Source organism: Rhinatrema bivittatum, chromosome 1, assembly GCF_901001135.1.
Source record: "Rhinatrema bivittatum chromosome 1, aRhiBiv1.1, whole genome shotgun sequence".
Classification (NCBI taxonomy): Eukaryota; Metazoa; Chordata; class Amphibia; order Gymnophiona; family Rhinatrematidae; genus Rhinatrema; species Rhinatrema bivittatum.
In genome coordinates this window covers 334,672,764-334,688,005 of record NC_042615.1, presented here as the reverse complement: position 1 = coordinate 334,688,005, position 15,242 = coordinate 334,672,764, and the positions used below count along the sequence as shown (strand labels likewise).

The following is a 15,242-nucleotide window of genomic DNA, read 5'->3' as shown; positions in this document are numbered from 1 at the left end:
ATGAGGACAACGGGTCCAGAGTGCTGGTGGAGAGTTCTTGGAAAGTTTCATTATGGTCCTGGAGTTGGGCCACAGCATCCTTCACTCTATCTCTGAAGAGATTCTCTCCAGTGCACAGCACATCAACCTCTGGTCGGAGATCCAAGACCCTCAGCCATGCAGTCTGCAAGCGCCAATTCCCGCTGCAGAGACTCTCGATGCCGTTTCGAAAACATCGTAGGTTGTATGGATCTCGTGTTTTCCATACTCCAAACCCCTGTGCACCAGCAACATGAGGTTGTCTTGCTGCTGTTGAGGCAACTGCTCAGCCACCTCCTGCACCTGCTTCCAGATGTCCCACGAATATTGGCTCATGTAGATCTAGTAAGCAGAGATGTGGGCAATAAGGTTGGCGCCTTGGAATACATTCCTCTCAAGATCATTCAACCCTCTGTGGTCCTTCCCCGGGGCTCTGAGTGGGTCTGAGAGTACTTGGCCCTTTTGAGGGCGAATTTGACCACCACCAATTGGTGGGGCAACTGATACTTATGTTGCGTTCGTGCCTATTCTCGCCCTCGCTCCACCCTCTCTACCTTGTGGCGACTCCCTTCGGCTCTGACGGACAGATGCTGCCGCGGCTTCTCCCTGCCTCTTCGCCCCGGAATCCCCAGGCTGGCTTGACGCTACGGATCCGCCATGCTCCTGATAACGTAAGAGCGCGCGCTCCAGACTTTGTACCAGCAAGGATGCGAACCTCGGGGGCGTCCCCCTGTAGTGACATCATCCGTTTCCAATTTAAAAGGTCTTTGTTTTGCTACTACAAACTGAGTTAGCAAGGAACTCCAATGGGACTTGCTTCAGCGGTTCACGCTACTTGCAACTATGATCCAAGTGAGCAAGGGGAAACCTTTCTCCGCTGCTCGGCCTCTACAAACTTACCTAGGGGTAACCGCTCCTCGGGGGCCCCGTTCTCTCTCTTCTTGATTTCAGATTGCTAAGACGGGATCCTGTACTTGCTCCTCGAGGGCCTACGTCCCTGAATACACAGAAGACTCCTCACTGCCTGGAAGCGATCGCATACGTGAACACTGAGTTCTATTGCAGATAAGAATCGGTACTCGCTCCACGAGGGCCTATGTTCCTAATCTCTGAAGACTCCCTTCTGTCTAAGACTCTATCGCAGGTACAGAGATCGTGAGTTATTGTTGCAGATTGCAGATAAGAACCGGTACTCGCTCCACAAGGGCCCATGTTCCTAAAACCCTTTACAGACTCTCTTCTATTCCAGAAGCCATTCCATACACAGCTATTGTGAGTTCTTATTACAGACTGCCTATAGGAACCAGTGCTCGCCTCCGGCTCCTGTTCCTGAATGTACTGAAGACTCTCTGTTGCATAAGAGGCCATTACAGATATACCATCTTCTACTGGTTATGTATCCAGCATACCCTGTCTACTCACTACCTATAGTCTCTCTACAGCTCAGCAGCCCAGAGATCATAATTCCAGTATTTGAGGGACTTCAGCCCTGCCGGGCACATCAACTCACTACTACCACCTCTGGTGGTTCAACTTCCAGTCTAATAAAGAACTATCTGTGTTTGTCTTATACTCCAGCCTAGACGGTGGTTCCTCTCAGGATCTCCTCCTGGGGGCACTGTCATCTACCATCGGCCCAGGGATTCATCATTTCTACTAAGTGTTTATTCTTACACTACTACAGCAGGTATCGTACTGACTGTCACTCTGTGGAAGCCAACTCCACATCAGATCACTAACTACGCCTACGGAGTATTACATATCGCTAGCTCCTCTCCTTGGGGAAACATCATTCTACAGAAGACTAACTCTGCCTCCCTGGTGGTCACATCACTAACAGATTGTTATCCTTCTATTCTCAAGGAGTGATTTACAATAGATTACTATTCCTCCTGGCAGGGTTATCTATAACAGATGATAGCTTTTCTCTCTACAAGAGTATTCAGCAGCCAGATCGATACAAGATTGTTAACTCCTCCCCTTTGGGGAGTAGATCCATAACTGCTCGCTAACTCCTCACTCCTGACGGGGTGAGTGACATCAGATTGCTAGCTCCGCCCTGTGGGCAGAGAGATCAATAACAGTTTGTTAACACCTTAGCAGTTTTCATAACAGATTACTAACTCCTCCCATCTCGAGGAGAGATTGGTAACAGATTGGGAGTAGCAAACTCCTTAGCAGATTGCTAACAACTTATTGAATCCGGTAGCCTTTTGTACGATGTAAACCATGTTGCCTTCTTAATCACAGGAGGCACTGTGAGGGGGTATTCCCAAATCCTCAGGAGCAACTCCATAAGGATTCTGTGTACCAGGACTGCCAAGATCGCCTTAGGAGGCTTCACGAACTGAAGAACCTCAAGCATTTTGTGCCTGGCATCTTCAGTCAAAAGCTGGAAAGGGATGGCCTCCGCCATCACCCTGACAAAACCTGTGAAGGTCAAGTCCTCAGGCAGGACTTCCTCTGCTCCACTGGAGGAGAAGGGTCTGACGGGAGACCATCTGAATCATCGAAGGATTCTGTCTGATCATCCCCCAGGGGTCTTAGGGACCCTCCTCCTCACTGTGTATCACAGGGGATGGGGCCCTAGGTGCTCAATCGACGTCCAGAGGTGCAGGCACCAATGGAACTGGACAGGAGACAACCTGCCTTCGGTATTTCTGCTGGCCTCGGCAGAGACAGCGACAACCACCATATCGGTAGGGGGAGGCCTCAGTGTCCCACTGAGCACCAATGCTGTCCTGGGAACCGATGCCAGCTGGGTTGGTAAGGCACCGATGAGCACACTGAGCTTCTCCAGAAGTAGTAGGAGCATGAGCGGCGCCGGCTCCAGTGCCATCAATGCGTGGGACCGAAGTCATGCAGCGCCCAGTCCACCGCTAGCTGGACTCAATGTTCCAGCTCCTCCTTGAACGTTGCCAATGCCAACGCTGACTAGGAGGCAGGAGGGATGGCCAGATCTTCCTCTGAACCCAAGAGGGGGATCGGCGACCACACCAGGACCTATGGAGACAGTCATAGACCCTGAGCATCGATGGAGATTTGGTGCTCCATGCTTTGGGGTCGCTTCAAGGGTATCGTGGCAAAAGCCAGTGAATTTCCATGTCCGGCACCTTCTTGGTCTTTTGCTTTTTCTATGTTGTACTGTGGAATATTTGATAAGCCAAAAAAATCATTCACTTCCTAAAGTTGTGTGTAGTACACTATCCTGTCAAATCAGAAATATAGACTCTTGCTGGGGACTTAGGCATTGCGGGTTCCTGTCAAAATGTAAAACAAAAGGCCTATTTAGTATTCTTCTGAGGGATGAATTTTACGTTTCAAATGATTATTGATACTGGAGGCAAGTCTTACAACATAAGCAGGCAGTTTTAGTATACATACAAGGCAGACTTTCAAAGAGAAACTATCCATGATGTTTTCCTTTGACAATCAGCAGCCACAAAGTACTTGATATGGTCTCTACCATGAAGGTCGGTATAGAAAAGTGTTAAATAAAATATGCTAAAACTGCCCGCATATTTTGCACCTCCTATTTGAGCATGCAGCCTCTTTTTAACTTAGTTAAAAGTATACATATTGTGAAAGCTGGCATATATTTTTAGTCAGGCAGAGGGCAGCAATTTTCAGCCAAGCAATTTATACTGGCAAACGCTTTGAAAATTGTGTGCTTACTATGGATAGATGTTGAAAAAATTGACCTCAAATAATCAAGTGAAAATAAAGAGAAGTTTGAAAAAAATAAATAAAAATGACAAATTTGAAAGTCATTGCATCTTTGCCACCAGTCCAACTAGTAACAAAAAGCTCCAGAAATAAGCATGATGAATTTAGACGTCCTTTTCTAAAAAGGATGGAGAGTTGCCAAGATGATTCTCACTAAAATGTCTACTTTGGGGAGAGAAGTGAAAACCACTGGCAAGTTCTGAATTTGAATGCATAAAAAGATTCTATGCTCTGTATTTATGTGACAAGACCACCAATAGGATTTCCCTAAACAATATCACTGTGAAATGGAGAGAAAAGAGTTACCATGATTCAAAACTGATCTAATTCAAAAGTCATGTGCCATTACCCACATCGAGGTAGATTTTAAAAACGTTGCTTGCACAAAAACAGCCACATACACGTGTATGCAGGCCGCATGCAACGCAAATTTTAAGCCGAAGTAGGTGCATACATACCCATGCATGCATCAAGAGCAAGGGGGCAGAAAAGGGGTGGGGCATGTAATCCACGTAACTTTACTGCTGGTCCTGATGAGAAGTAGGTCTGGAGACCTTCAATTTTAGGGCTTTCAGCACAGCATGAAGATTCAGGGTCAAGTAAGAATTACAGCATGAAGAACCAGAGGGTTCTTGAAGCCCTCAAAATCAAATGGCCAAAACTGGTGGGCTAATTTGAAATACTGGTATTTCCCTCACACGAACATGTTTTAAAAATTTGCCTGCATATGCACGTAAAAGCCGCTAAAGCCCTAGTGGAAATACGCGCGGGACATTTACTAGAGCTGCCTCTTAAGATTATGCGCATACATACCCACAGCAGGGGGATTTTAAATGATACGCGCATACTTGCACAATATAAAATTGCGGCTTATCTCTGATCACACACATTTATGGGCGCATGTGCGTTCCTTTTAAAATTATCCGGATTGTGCATAAAATCCCAAATCACTGCATCTCAGTTTCTCCTTATATGAATTCAAATCACTTGTTTGACACATTACAATCTGCTGCAGAATAAATGTTTGATATCACAAGCAAAGGTCTGATAATATGAAAGCAGCACAAAGGAGAACAATGAGCGGTGCTGTTCTTTCACTGAACCATACAGTACGAAACTACTTTCATGAATGCATCAATCGTTTGACCTGCCATGAAGAGCAGAATTTACAAAATATGAAAGACGGGATCTTTTTGTAGGAATACCTATGCTCCCATTGTAACAACTATTATGTTTTTCTCACTATGAAACAGACATTCACTTTTCAGATGGTCTCACACTTAGACAAGACATAGAAACATAGAAATGATGGCAGAAAAGGACCAAACAGTCCATCCAATCTGCCCAGTAAGCTTATGGTAGTATCTGCCACGGCATACAGGTAAGCCCAATACTTAGTTTCCCAAACCATAAAGGTCAGGGTCTTGTTAGCTGCTCTGAGTCCAATTCCCCATCACCTCTTGCCACTGAAGCAGAGTGCAATTCTGGAGTTGCATCAAAAGTATCAGGCTTTTTGCTTAAGGATATTAACATCAGTATCAGCAAGTTACCCCCATGCTTGTTTTCTAAGACTGTAAAATTAAATGTCCTTGTTGGTTGCTGTCTAAATCAAATTCCCTTGTTCTTCTTTTCCTGCTGCCGTTGAAACAGAGAGCAATGATGGAGTTGCATCAACAGTATGAAGGCTTATTGGTTAAGGGTAGTAACCACCACACCAGTAAGTTACCCCCATGCCCTCTTTTCGTCATTTCCATCCTTTAGGCTTTAGGGATCCACAGTGTTTATCCAATGCCCCTTTGAAATCTTTCACTGTTTTTGGCTTCACCACCTCCTCCGGAAGGGCATTCCAGTTATTCACCATCCTTTCCTGATGGTTCTGAGTCGTCCTCCCTGGAGTTTCACTTCATGACCCCTAGTTCTACTGATTTCTTTCCAACAGAAAAGGTTTGTTGATTATTCATCATTAAAACCTTTCAGGTATCTGAAAGTCTGTACTTCCTCTCCTCTAGGGAATACATATTTAAGTCCTTCAACCTCTCCTCAAAAGTCATTCTTTGGACAACCTCCATCATGTCTCTGCTCCTTTTGAGATAGTCTCCAGAACTGAATGCAGTACTCAAGATGAGGCCTCACCAAGGACCAGTATAAGGGGATTATCACCTTTTTCTTACTGGTTATTCTTCTCTATACAGCTCAGCATTCTTCTGGCTATAGCTATCACTTTGTCACATTGCTTTGCCGTCTTTCACTCACTAGACACCATCACCCCAAGGTCTCCCTCTTGCTCCGTGCATAACAGCCTTTCATCCCCATCACATACAGCTCATGGTGACATCATGGATATCAATCACTCTATAGAATCATAAACTAATGCATGAGTCAAAGAATCACTAAATCTCACTTATTTAAATCCTTGAGAGCCAATAACATCTCACTGTTTTTTATTATGGAACACAGAAATAAGTTTGAATTGGATTATGTCAGTTTCTTACCCCATTCCAGATACAGAGTTAAGGGATAAAGCAATTGTGTACCTAAGAAAAAAAATCTGTGCCAACTCAGAAATGGATCCAAGTAGTAATAAGTCTCAGCAAAGCGTACAATGCTGCATGACCTGAAGAGCGGGCAAAGAGAAGTGAAAGCATTGAAAATGAAGGAAATGTTCATAAGTGCATGACAGGCAAAAATCTGGGTTTCCCAACTGGGTGGCAAGACAAGCAGTTTAATCCATAATATCCATCATCTATCTTGCGGAAGAATGAATTATTCCATTTCCACCACCAGGCAGAAAATACTATAAGAAAAAAATATGTATATATTTACACAATGTCATCACATCTGGTTACTGAGGATACTCCTTGATCTACCCTCTACGATTAGAGATTTTTTTTTTACTTCTTGAACTTGATATAATTCAATGCATCTACAATTGGAATTGCATGTTTGCACAGGTCTAAAATGTTAATTCACTACACACCAAAAAATATTAAACACACAAAAACAAAGCATTTTTGTCACTTATAGCCTCATTCACTAAAGCTTTTTAGCCTGCTTTCCATAGAAAAAAAAAAGGTTTATGAAATTGCTCTGTGCATGTATGTTCCCCTTTTTATTTTATGTCCTATTCTCAGAGGTTTCCAACCAGTATACCACAACAGAATCTCAGGTATGCAGGAAATTTGTGGGCAGAGGAAAGAGAACTTGGGCCACAGCTACTACCACCCACAGCAAAATCTTTGTCTCTCCTCCTCACTGCCCCTGCGTGATATCCTCCTGCTGGCAAGAGTCAGCAAGCATGCACCTTACTTACTGCCTTTTCCTTTTCCAGCTTCCCTCTAAAGTCTAGTCCTGGGGGAATTCTGCGGTACTGCGGAGCGCAGAATTCGCACCAAATTCTGCGCAGAAAATAGCAGAGGAGACCCCGACATTCCGCGAACGGAGCACGTGAGGATGAAGGCTCCGGCACGCCGTTCACGGCGAAGATGAAGGCCCCCGTGTGGCGCGAACGGAGTGTGCTCCTCTCGCGGCGAAGATGAAAGTCCTGGTGAGAGTGAACGTGTGTGTGTGAGAGAGGCGAGGAGAAGGGAGGGTGAGAGAGCAGGGGAGATGAGAGAGCGGGGGGGGGGGATGCTTGAGTGTGGGTGCCAGAGAGAGGGAGCCTATACGAGGAGATTGTGAAGGAGTGTGTATGTGTGAGAGAGATTGGGAGTTCGTGTGTATGAAAAAGGGATCATGGGAATGTGAGGGTGCTAGCCTGTGTGATGGGATTGTGTATGTGTCAGACAGAGCCTGTGTGAAGGGGTGCATGAGAGAGACATAAGTAGCCTGTGTGAGGATGTATGTGTTAGAGAGAAAGGAAGCTTGTGTGGGTGTGTATGCAAGAGAGAGGGACCCTGTATGAGGGGATGTGTGTGCGAGAGAGTGAGGGAGCCTGTATGAGGGTGTGTGTATGTATACTAGAGAGAGGGAGCATGTGTGTGAGAGAGGGAGGGACAGAGGGAGCCTGTGTGAAGGGTAGTACTGAGAACAGGGTCAAACTCTGGGACTGGCGACAGAGTGGAAGGGGTTGCGCCTAGAGGTGGAGGAGTTGGGGCCTGAGAGGGCAAAGTGACCAGGGGAGTAGGGAAATTCTGCATCTCTATGTAATAACTTTTTTCTGTATTAAATTAAAAGTTGTAGAATTTCAACATTTTTTGCACAGAATTCCCCCAGGAGTAAAAGTCAATTTGAATTTGAAAAGAAAAAAAAAATTACAACAAAATTTGAAGAGATTCAGGAAAGATCTACAGACATGGCTTTTTAAACAGGCATTTGAAACGGTCACTGAAGCATAAGCCAGGTTTTCTATCTGATCTATTTTTAGTCTGTTCTTATCTAATTTTAATGTTAATTTTAGTCCTGAAGTCATTGAAGATTAAGCCAGGTTTTTACATGATCTACTTTTTAGTTTGTTCTTATCTAATTTACTTATTAATTTTAATTTGTAGATAGTTTTATATAATTTATGCATGGAAATTTTACAATGTATTGTTATTTTTCTTTCTTCCCTTGTGTTTTTAAATTGTCTATTGTAAACCGTGGCGATAGAACTCATTCTGTGCAACGGTATATAAAAATTGTATAAATAAATAAAAAAAAACAATACTGCACAGGGCCAGTGCATCTTGTGGGACTACAGATCCATGCATAGTTCCAACTTCACAGGGAGGATTTGGAAGTGCTGCTCTCTTTATTCCTCTTGCTGGCCAGAGGATATCCCAAGAGCAGACAGAAGATAACTGCATAGATGGGGGGTTCCACCCAGAATTAAAGGAGCCCACTTTTAGAAGTACACACAGCCACATTCCGCTGATGTGTGGCTCTAAAAAAAACAAAAAAACAAAACTCTCTGTTGGAAACCTTTAAGTGTCCTTGACATGTCCTAAAAATGTGCTGTGTATAGGATAGTGGTTTCCATCTTTTCCATGCTGTGGCACATCTGGTACTAGGTTCACATCATTGTAGCAAACCATCATCTTTCCCTGCCCACAGCATAATCACCACTCTTGCCTCGCAATATCCCACCCCCTGGCATAATCGCTTCCTTTTAATTCTATGGGAAAAGAGCTTAGTAAATCAGGTCCTTAGTTAAACTAGCTTTGCTTGAGGTTATCCAAAGCACTGTACTTTCTGCTTATTTAGTTTGGTTTTTAGTTTCTTGATTAATCACAATTCCACAACAACATCAAAAGAGGCTTACAAATTAAAAATACCACAGAACACACCAAAAACACAATAAGAATAAATACAATCCTTAGGAATGTAAGATACAATAAACTCCAAATATTACAAATATAAATAGCAACAAACAATTGAACAAGGTACACTTGGCAACTGCTATGCCCAATGGGTTAGGATCATAAAAGATGAATAGTTGCAAGACCCAATGATGTGGCCAATTCTCTTCCAGTAGTAAGCCAAAGATCTTTTACTGTCCAAGGAATGAAGGCCTTAGAAAGAATACGATGGATTGATTTGTATGAAAAGTTGACACCACTTTTGGAAGAAAATTTGGGTGGGTGTGGAGCATCACTCTGTTGTGGAAGAATTGCACATAAACAGAGTAATGAACCAATGCCTGAAGTTCGCTGACTCTTCTGGCTGACATGAAAAACAAGGAATAAAAAACTTTCCATGTGAGAAACTTCAGAGAAGCCAATTTGAAAGGTGGCTTCATAAGGTGAGCTAGAACCACATTAAGGTCCCAAAGAACAGATGGTCACTAAAGGCCTAGTATGTCACAAGCGTTTCATAAAACCTTAACACACAAGGACGAGTGGACATCTGTTTCTCTCTACCTGAATATGGTAGGCCGCTATGGCACTGAGATGTACTCTCACTGACAAGGTGCTGAAATCTGAGGAGTAAAGGAAGAGCAAGTAATGAAGCAGCTCTTGCAGCCTGCAAGTGAAAGGGTCCAAGGAGCTTTGAAGACATCAGGATGAGAATAGTTTCCATTTACAGCCGTAAGCTCTTCTAGTAAAGGGTTTCCTATTATATACTAAAATACCTTCATTTTCATTGGGTAAGGAGTGTGAAGCAATTAGCGAGCACACAACATCCAGGCTGTCAAGCTGAGAGAGAGAGAGAAGGTTCAGATGATATAGACAACTCTCTTCTTGAGTTAATAAGGAGGGATTCAACCCTAGATGGATTGGGGAGGGATGATGGGCAGTTGCTCTAGATACAAGAACCATGCTTGTCTGGGTCATGCTGGTGCAATAAATAATCAGGTGGGCCCAGTCATTCAGCACTTTTTGCACTGTCCTGCCTAACTGAAGAATTGGTGGAAACACGTACATGAGAACCACATTCCAGGTCAGCAGAAAAGTGTCCTGAGTGGATCTGAATTCACTTGGAAGAATGGAACAAAATCTTTCCACTTGTTTCCCTCTGATGCAAAGAAGTCGATAGAGGGGTGTGCCCAAAGGTTGAACACACTTAGTTGTTGACTGATGTAGGGTCCATTTATGAGGACAAAACACTCTGCTGAGGCAATCTGCTAATATGTTAGCAATTCCTGAAACTTAGGTCGCTTGTAAAACAGCTTGATGTTTGCACACTCATTCCTTATTCTTATGACCTCTGTGAGGGAGTGTACAGAAAACTCCCTCAGACTATCTTAAAGTACCAGGAACAGCTATCCCGACTGGTCCTCCTGCAAGGAATCCATGTGAAGGGAGGAACCCTGCACCAGAGTATAAGACCTCAGAGCCAAGAAGGGTTAGAAAGACCCTGGAGAGCAGAGGTAGAGCTATATTTTTTTTAAGTTTGTTTTCACTGTAAAAGTGCACAAGGGACAGCCAGAGTCTGCCTCCCATTTCCTCTAACTGTTATCAAGGTATCTACCACTGGAGCTACCACAGCCTCTTGGTAGAGAATCCATGACCCTGTGCCTCCTTGCTTGTTGATATAAAACATGGCCACTTGATTGTCGGTTTGAATGAGAATCTTTCCCTGGAGGAAATGGGAGAAAGCACTTAAAGAATATCTAATCTCTCGTAGCTCCAGCAGGTTGGTTTGAAATTGCCTATCCACAACCAAGGTCCCTGGGTTCTAAAGGGATGTGGGCTCCCCATCCCTTTTTGGAAGCATATGTTGCTAATGTCAGCAAATAAGGTAGCAGATGTAGGGATGCCCCTTTCTGTAAGATGCAGGGGTCTAGCCACCAATGGAGTTCATGTTTCATTTCTTGCAAGATATTCACTATCGTTGTCAAAGGTTGAGTTAATTGGTCCCACTGGGAGCGAAGACTCCATTCACTACTCACATTTGGCATCATCATGTGGCCCAGAACAGCTAGCATCCCTGGCTGTTGTCTATTCCATGTTCAGCAAATGATGAGCCAGGGATCTGAGATTTGTTCAATCTGTGGGAAGAAAGGATCTCTCCTGCAGTGAGTTAATCCATGCCCTGATGAATTTGATATTCTGAGATGGGATCAGGGTTGATTTCTCGAAATTCACTAGGAATCTCAGGGATTGTAGAAGTTGAATATGTACCAATCTATCCAGCTATCCGGCAGCGGTGGACAGCTGTCACTTAGCCAGATAAGTCGGTACTTATCCAGTATCTAATGCAGGTTGCTGTTAGTTAGCTAAGTATTTGCTTATCACTAGTGTAGTCGCTAGCGGTGACCCATGCCAGATACCCAGATAAATACTGACTTATCCAGGTGACAACGGATTGCTGCTGCCAGATTAGTACTTATTTATTTAAAATCTTTTATACACCGTCGTTAAGTTATTTACCATCACAACGGTTTACAGGAAGACACATATAGTAAAATAAAGTATTTAAACCAGGTAAAATGTTATAAAAAATGCCAAAATGGTTCGGTAAAGTGTATTCAAATATAAAATTATATGATGAGTTTGTTTGACTTATCCTATTTACTACATGTGATAGGAGTTTACCTTACATGTAGTTCCCTCTTGTAATTCATATTCTATATTAAGTTATCAGTGAGATAATTTTCCAGATAATTGGCAGCAGCTGCCGCCATTTACCCAGCTAAAGCCCTAAAGATCTGCAGATTAAGAAGCCACCCACGACAGCAAGAGCCGCAGGCTAAGCCAAAGGACAGTGCCTGGAACCAATAATGGCAACCCAGTACGGCAAAGCGTAGGAAGGTTGGTATTCTTGACAGATTGGCATATGTAGGTAGGCCTTGGATAGGTCCAGGGAGGTTAGGAACTCTCCCGGTTGTACGGCCATTATCACGGAGCGTAAGGTTTCCATGCGGAAATGACTCACTCACAGGTGACAGCTGACACTCTTGAGATCCAGATGGGGTGAAAGGAACCTTCCTTCTTGGGTACGATGAAATAATGTCCTGTATTTTCCTGGGGCATAGGTACTGGGATTACAGCCCTCATCTTGAGGAAAAAGAGTAATCTCCATTGCCTGCTTTTTGTGCTGGGAGTGGCAATGAGACATCATGAATATGTCCCGAGGAGTACTGTGAAATTCCAGCGCATATCCTTCTCGCAGGATTTCCAGAACCCACTTGTCCAAACTGATCTCGACCCACCTTTGGTAAAAGAGAGACATTTGACCCCCATCTCATCGTTCCGAAGATGGGTCAATAAAAGTTCATTGGGATATTCGGGACTATCCTGAACCCAAACCTGCCCCTCTCTTGGGCTGTCAACTATGAAAGGACTGAGTTCTTCCCAAGGGGAAAGACCTCTGAAATGTTGAGTTTCTGTAGGGGCAGTAACTTTGAGAGACCCTAGACCAGCCCCTCATAGGCGAGGGGCATTGAAACTGCTTCCTGTTATCTTCCAATAGCCGGGGGACTGGAAATTTTCCCCATTTACTGGCCAGTTTTTCTAATTCATTTCCAAATAGGATAGCTGTCTTCTGGCTGAAGTACGGTCTAAATCTGAGCCCGTGTCTGCCAAAAAGGCAGCAGCAGGTTCCATAGCCGCTATGGGGTTCACCCCTGAGTCATCCACCTCCTGAGAAAGAAGTAGGCACGAACACGCTACCAGGGCACAACAAGAAGCAATCTGTAAGGTCATTGCTACTGCATCAAAGGCTTGTTTAAAGATAGACTCCAACCATCTATCGTGCGCATCCTTTAAGACTGCTCCTCCCTCCACTGGGATAGTTGTTCGGTTAGAGACAGCGCAGACCAGTGCATCCACTTTAGGGAAACGCAAATGTTCTCTCACTGCTGGATCCAGTCGGTATAGAGCTTCTAATGCCCAGCCCCCTTTAAAACTTGCTTCTCAGGCATCCCATTCCAATCAACTCCTGGATGGCTTCCAGTACTGGGAAGTAGCAAGAGGCTTTGCGTAAGGAAATCAGAATGGGATTCTTCTTTGGTTCCGTCACAGATTCCGCTCCAGGAACTCCCAGTGTTTTCAGGGTCTGGGAAACCAAGACTGGCAAGTCATCTCTATCACATAAATAAATAATCTTGGGAGAATTTCCCCTTCTAAGGGATCTTGCTCTTCGTCTGTGCCATCAGGGTCCCCACTAGGGATACCCTTGGTCAGGCGGGGCATGCCTCGAGGTCTGCCAACAGGAATAGGAGAGGGAGCTGGCTGGGGTTCCATCCAGACAGGGGCAAATGAGGAAGCAGACTGCGCCAGTACAAAGGCCTGTAGTCCCTGGAAAAATTCCACCCAAGAAAAGGCCATGTCTAGCCCGGGGGCTAGACATGGCCCAGCTAAGGGGTTACTCAGATCCGGAGTACTTCCAGTTAAGGCTGCCAACCCATTATCTGAATGGGAGGAGCCAGGCTCAGCAAAGTCCAGGGAGGCCAAATCCCCTTGGGCTTCCTCAGAGTGCTGACAAGTTAGAATGCAGGCCCGTGCACCCGGATTTTCCCGTATCCTGCGCTTACTTTATTGTGCACTTAAGTATACGCACAACACTATGCACATGGTGCGTGCTCAGAGCCGATGCACTGCACGTACCAACGTCCTATGGGGGGAAATATGAGACGCACAAAGATGCACGCAAGATGGTGACGTCACGGCCCACCACACAGTGTGCCATCCAAGTTTAAAGCGGGGCCTAGCCCACAGGGGGCCACTCAACCCGCTCGTAAGCCCACTTCCCTATGCCCCAACAAGATCAGGAACGTCGGTACGGGGCACCAAGCAAGGAGACCGGAGGAAGGCTTACTGAAACCCCTCTTTTCTGAAGGTAAATCATCTTTTTTTTTAAATTTACCTGGCCTCAGCGTGACCGGCTTAGTACAGAGATGGTCTCCGGCTGCAGGGGGAGAGGGCTTTGGCCGCACTCTGCTTCCTGCACCCGCTGCCTTTCAGCTGCTTGAGTAGCAAAGTCCACGCCAGGAACCGGCTACCGGACCAAGGCATACCTCTGAGGGATCTGGGAAATCACCACAGGAATTCTCAACTGGAGGAGGGACCTTTAGGACAGCAGGACTCAATCTTTATCCAATTTAAAAGTAGATTTTCTTCTTCCAAGAGGTACAGTAATCCCCATAGGAAAGCATGCTGGAGACGGAGAAATACTAAATGGCTAAGGTCACTGCAGGGGTGTATCTAGCATGACATCATCTTTGAAACCCGACTCCCACTCCATCTGCTGGCAGGGGAGCACAACCATTGGTCCTGAGTCCATCTGGCTACACACTAGGAAATCTCCTTACTGCATCGAGTGCTAGTCTAGCACGTCCAAAACACACGTCCAACCATGTGCAAACCTGTAGGCTAGGCGCACTTTACTGCATGGGCCCCATATTTCTGCATGCTCTCGTGTGCTAGGTATGTGCCTGAGACTTTTACACTGCCTTAGCAGTGCTTTCACATACATTAATAAACTACAATATACAATTCATATAGTAGAAAATAATATGCCCAAATAGTTTGTGAATTAAGTGTCTGTAGGCGCCTCTCCAGCTAACTCACCGGCTGCCGGATTGGCGGTTGTGCCACTCGTCGCCCCAAAGCTGAAGGCCATGTCTCGCGCTGCGGCGGGAAGGTTGAAAGGCTCGCACACCAGCTGTCAACGCTGCCCAACGTTATCGAGCAGGCTCTTTTGTCAACAATTTCCACTGCTTTTTAAATTTATAGGAGTTTTTCTTTTGCTGCAGCGGGCTTTTACGCCACGCTATCACAGACAATGAACCACGATTCTCTTTCCCTACTTTCACATTCAGCTGTGGCCTACAGTTTGGAAAGGTGGGTATGACTTTCAGCGCATGCGCAACATCACGAAAACGTCACAGGCTGCCTGCGAGAGGCTGTCCAGTGGAATCCCAATGCTGCTTCCGGTCTCGCGTGACTAATAATAGTGCGCAGGCGCCTTGCGGGCTGTTGCTGCTCGTCACTCAGGTACAGTACGGTGGTTTTCTAAGCAGGCTGTAGACAGCTCGCAAGGTTCGCATATTAAAACCACACTAAACTCAGACAGAATAAGTTAAGGGTGGACTATAGAGGTGAAGAAACCTTTCAAGCCCGGGCCCCTCTTCCATC

The 15,242-nt window shown here is 45.1% G+C and overlaps 1 protein-coding gene across 3 annotated transcripts in view; it reads right to left on the bottom strand.

Moving 5' to 3' along the window:
* Positions 1 to 15,242, bottom strand: part of NUP54 (nucleoporin 54) — a 285,045-nt gene extending 269,803 nt beyond the window's left edge. The window contains exon 1 of one of the 3 annotated variants that reach the window (XM_029598453.1): positions 14,676 to 15,242. In XM_029598453.1, the coding sequence (XP_029454313.1) occupies positions 14,676 to 14,727 (52 nt within the window). In that variant the 5' untranslated portion in view covers positions 14,728 to 15,242. The remainder of the gene's footprint in view (positions 1 to 14,675) is intronic. The other 2 variants (XM_029598462.1, XM_029598444.1) reach the window with 2 other exon arrangements.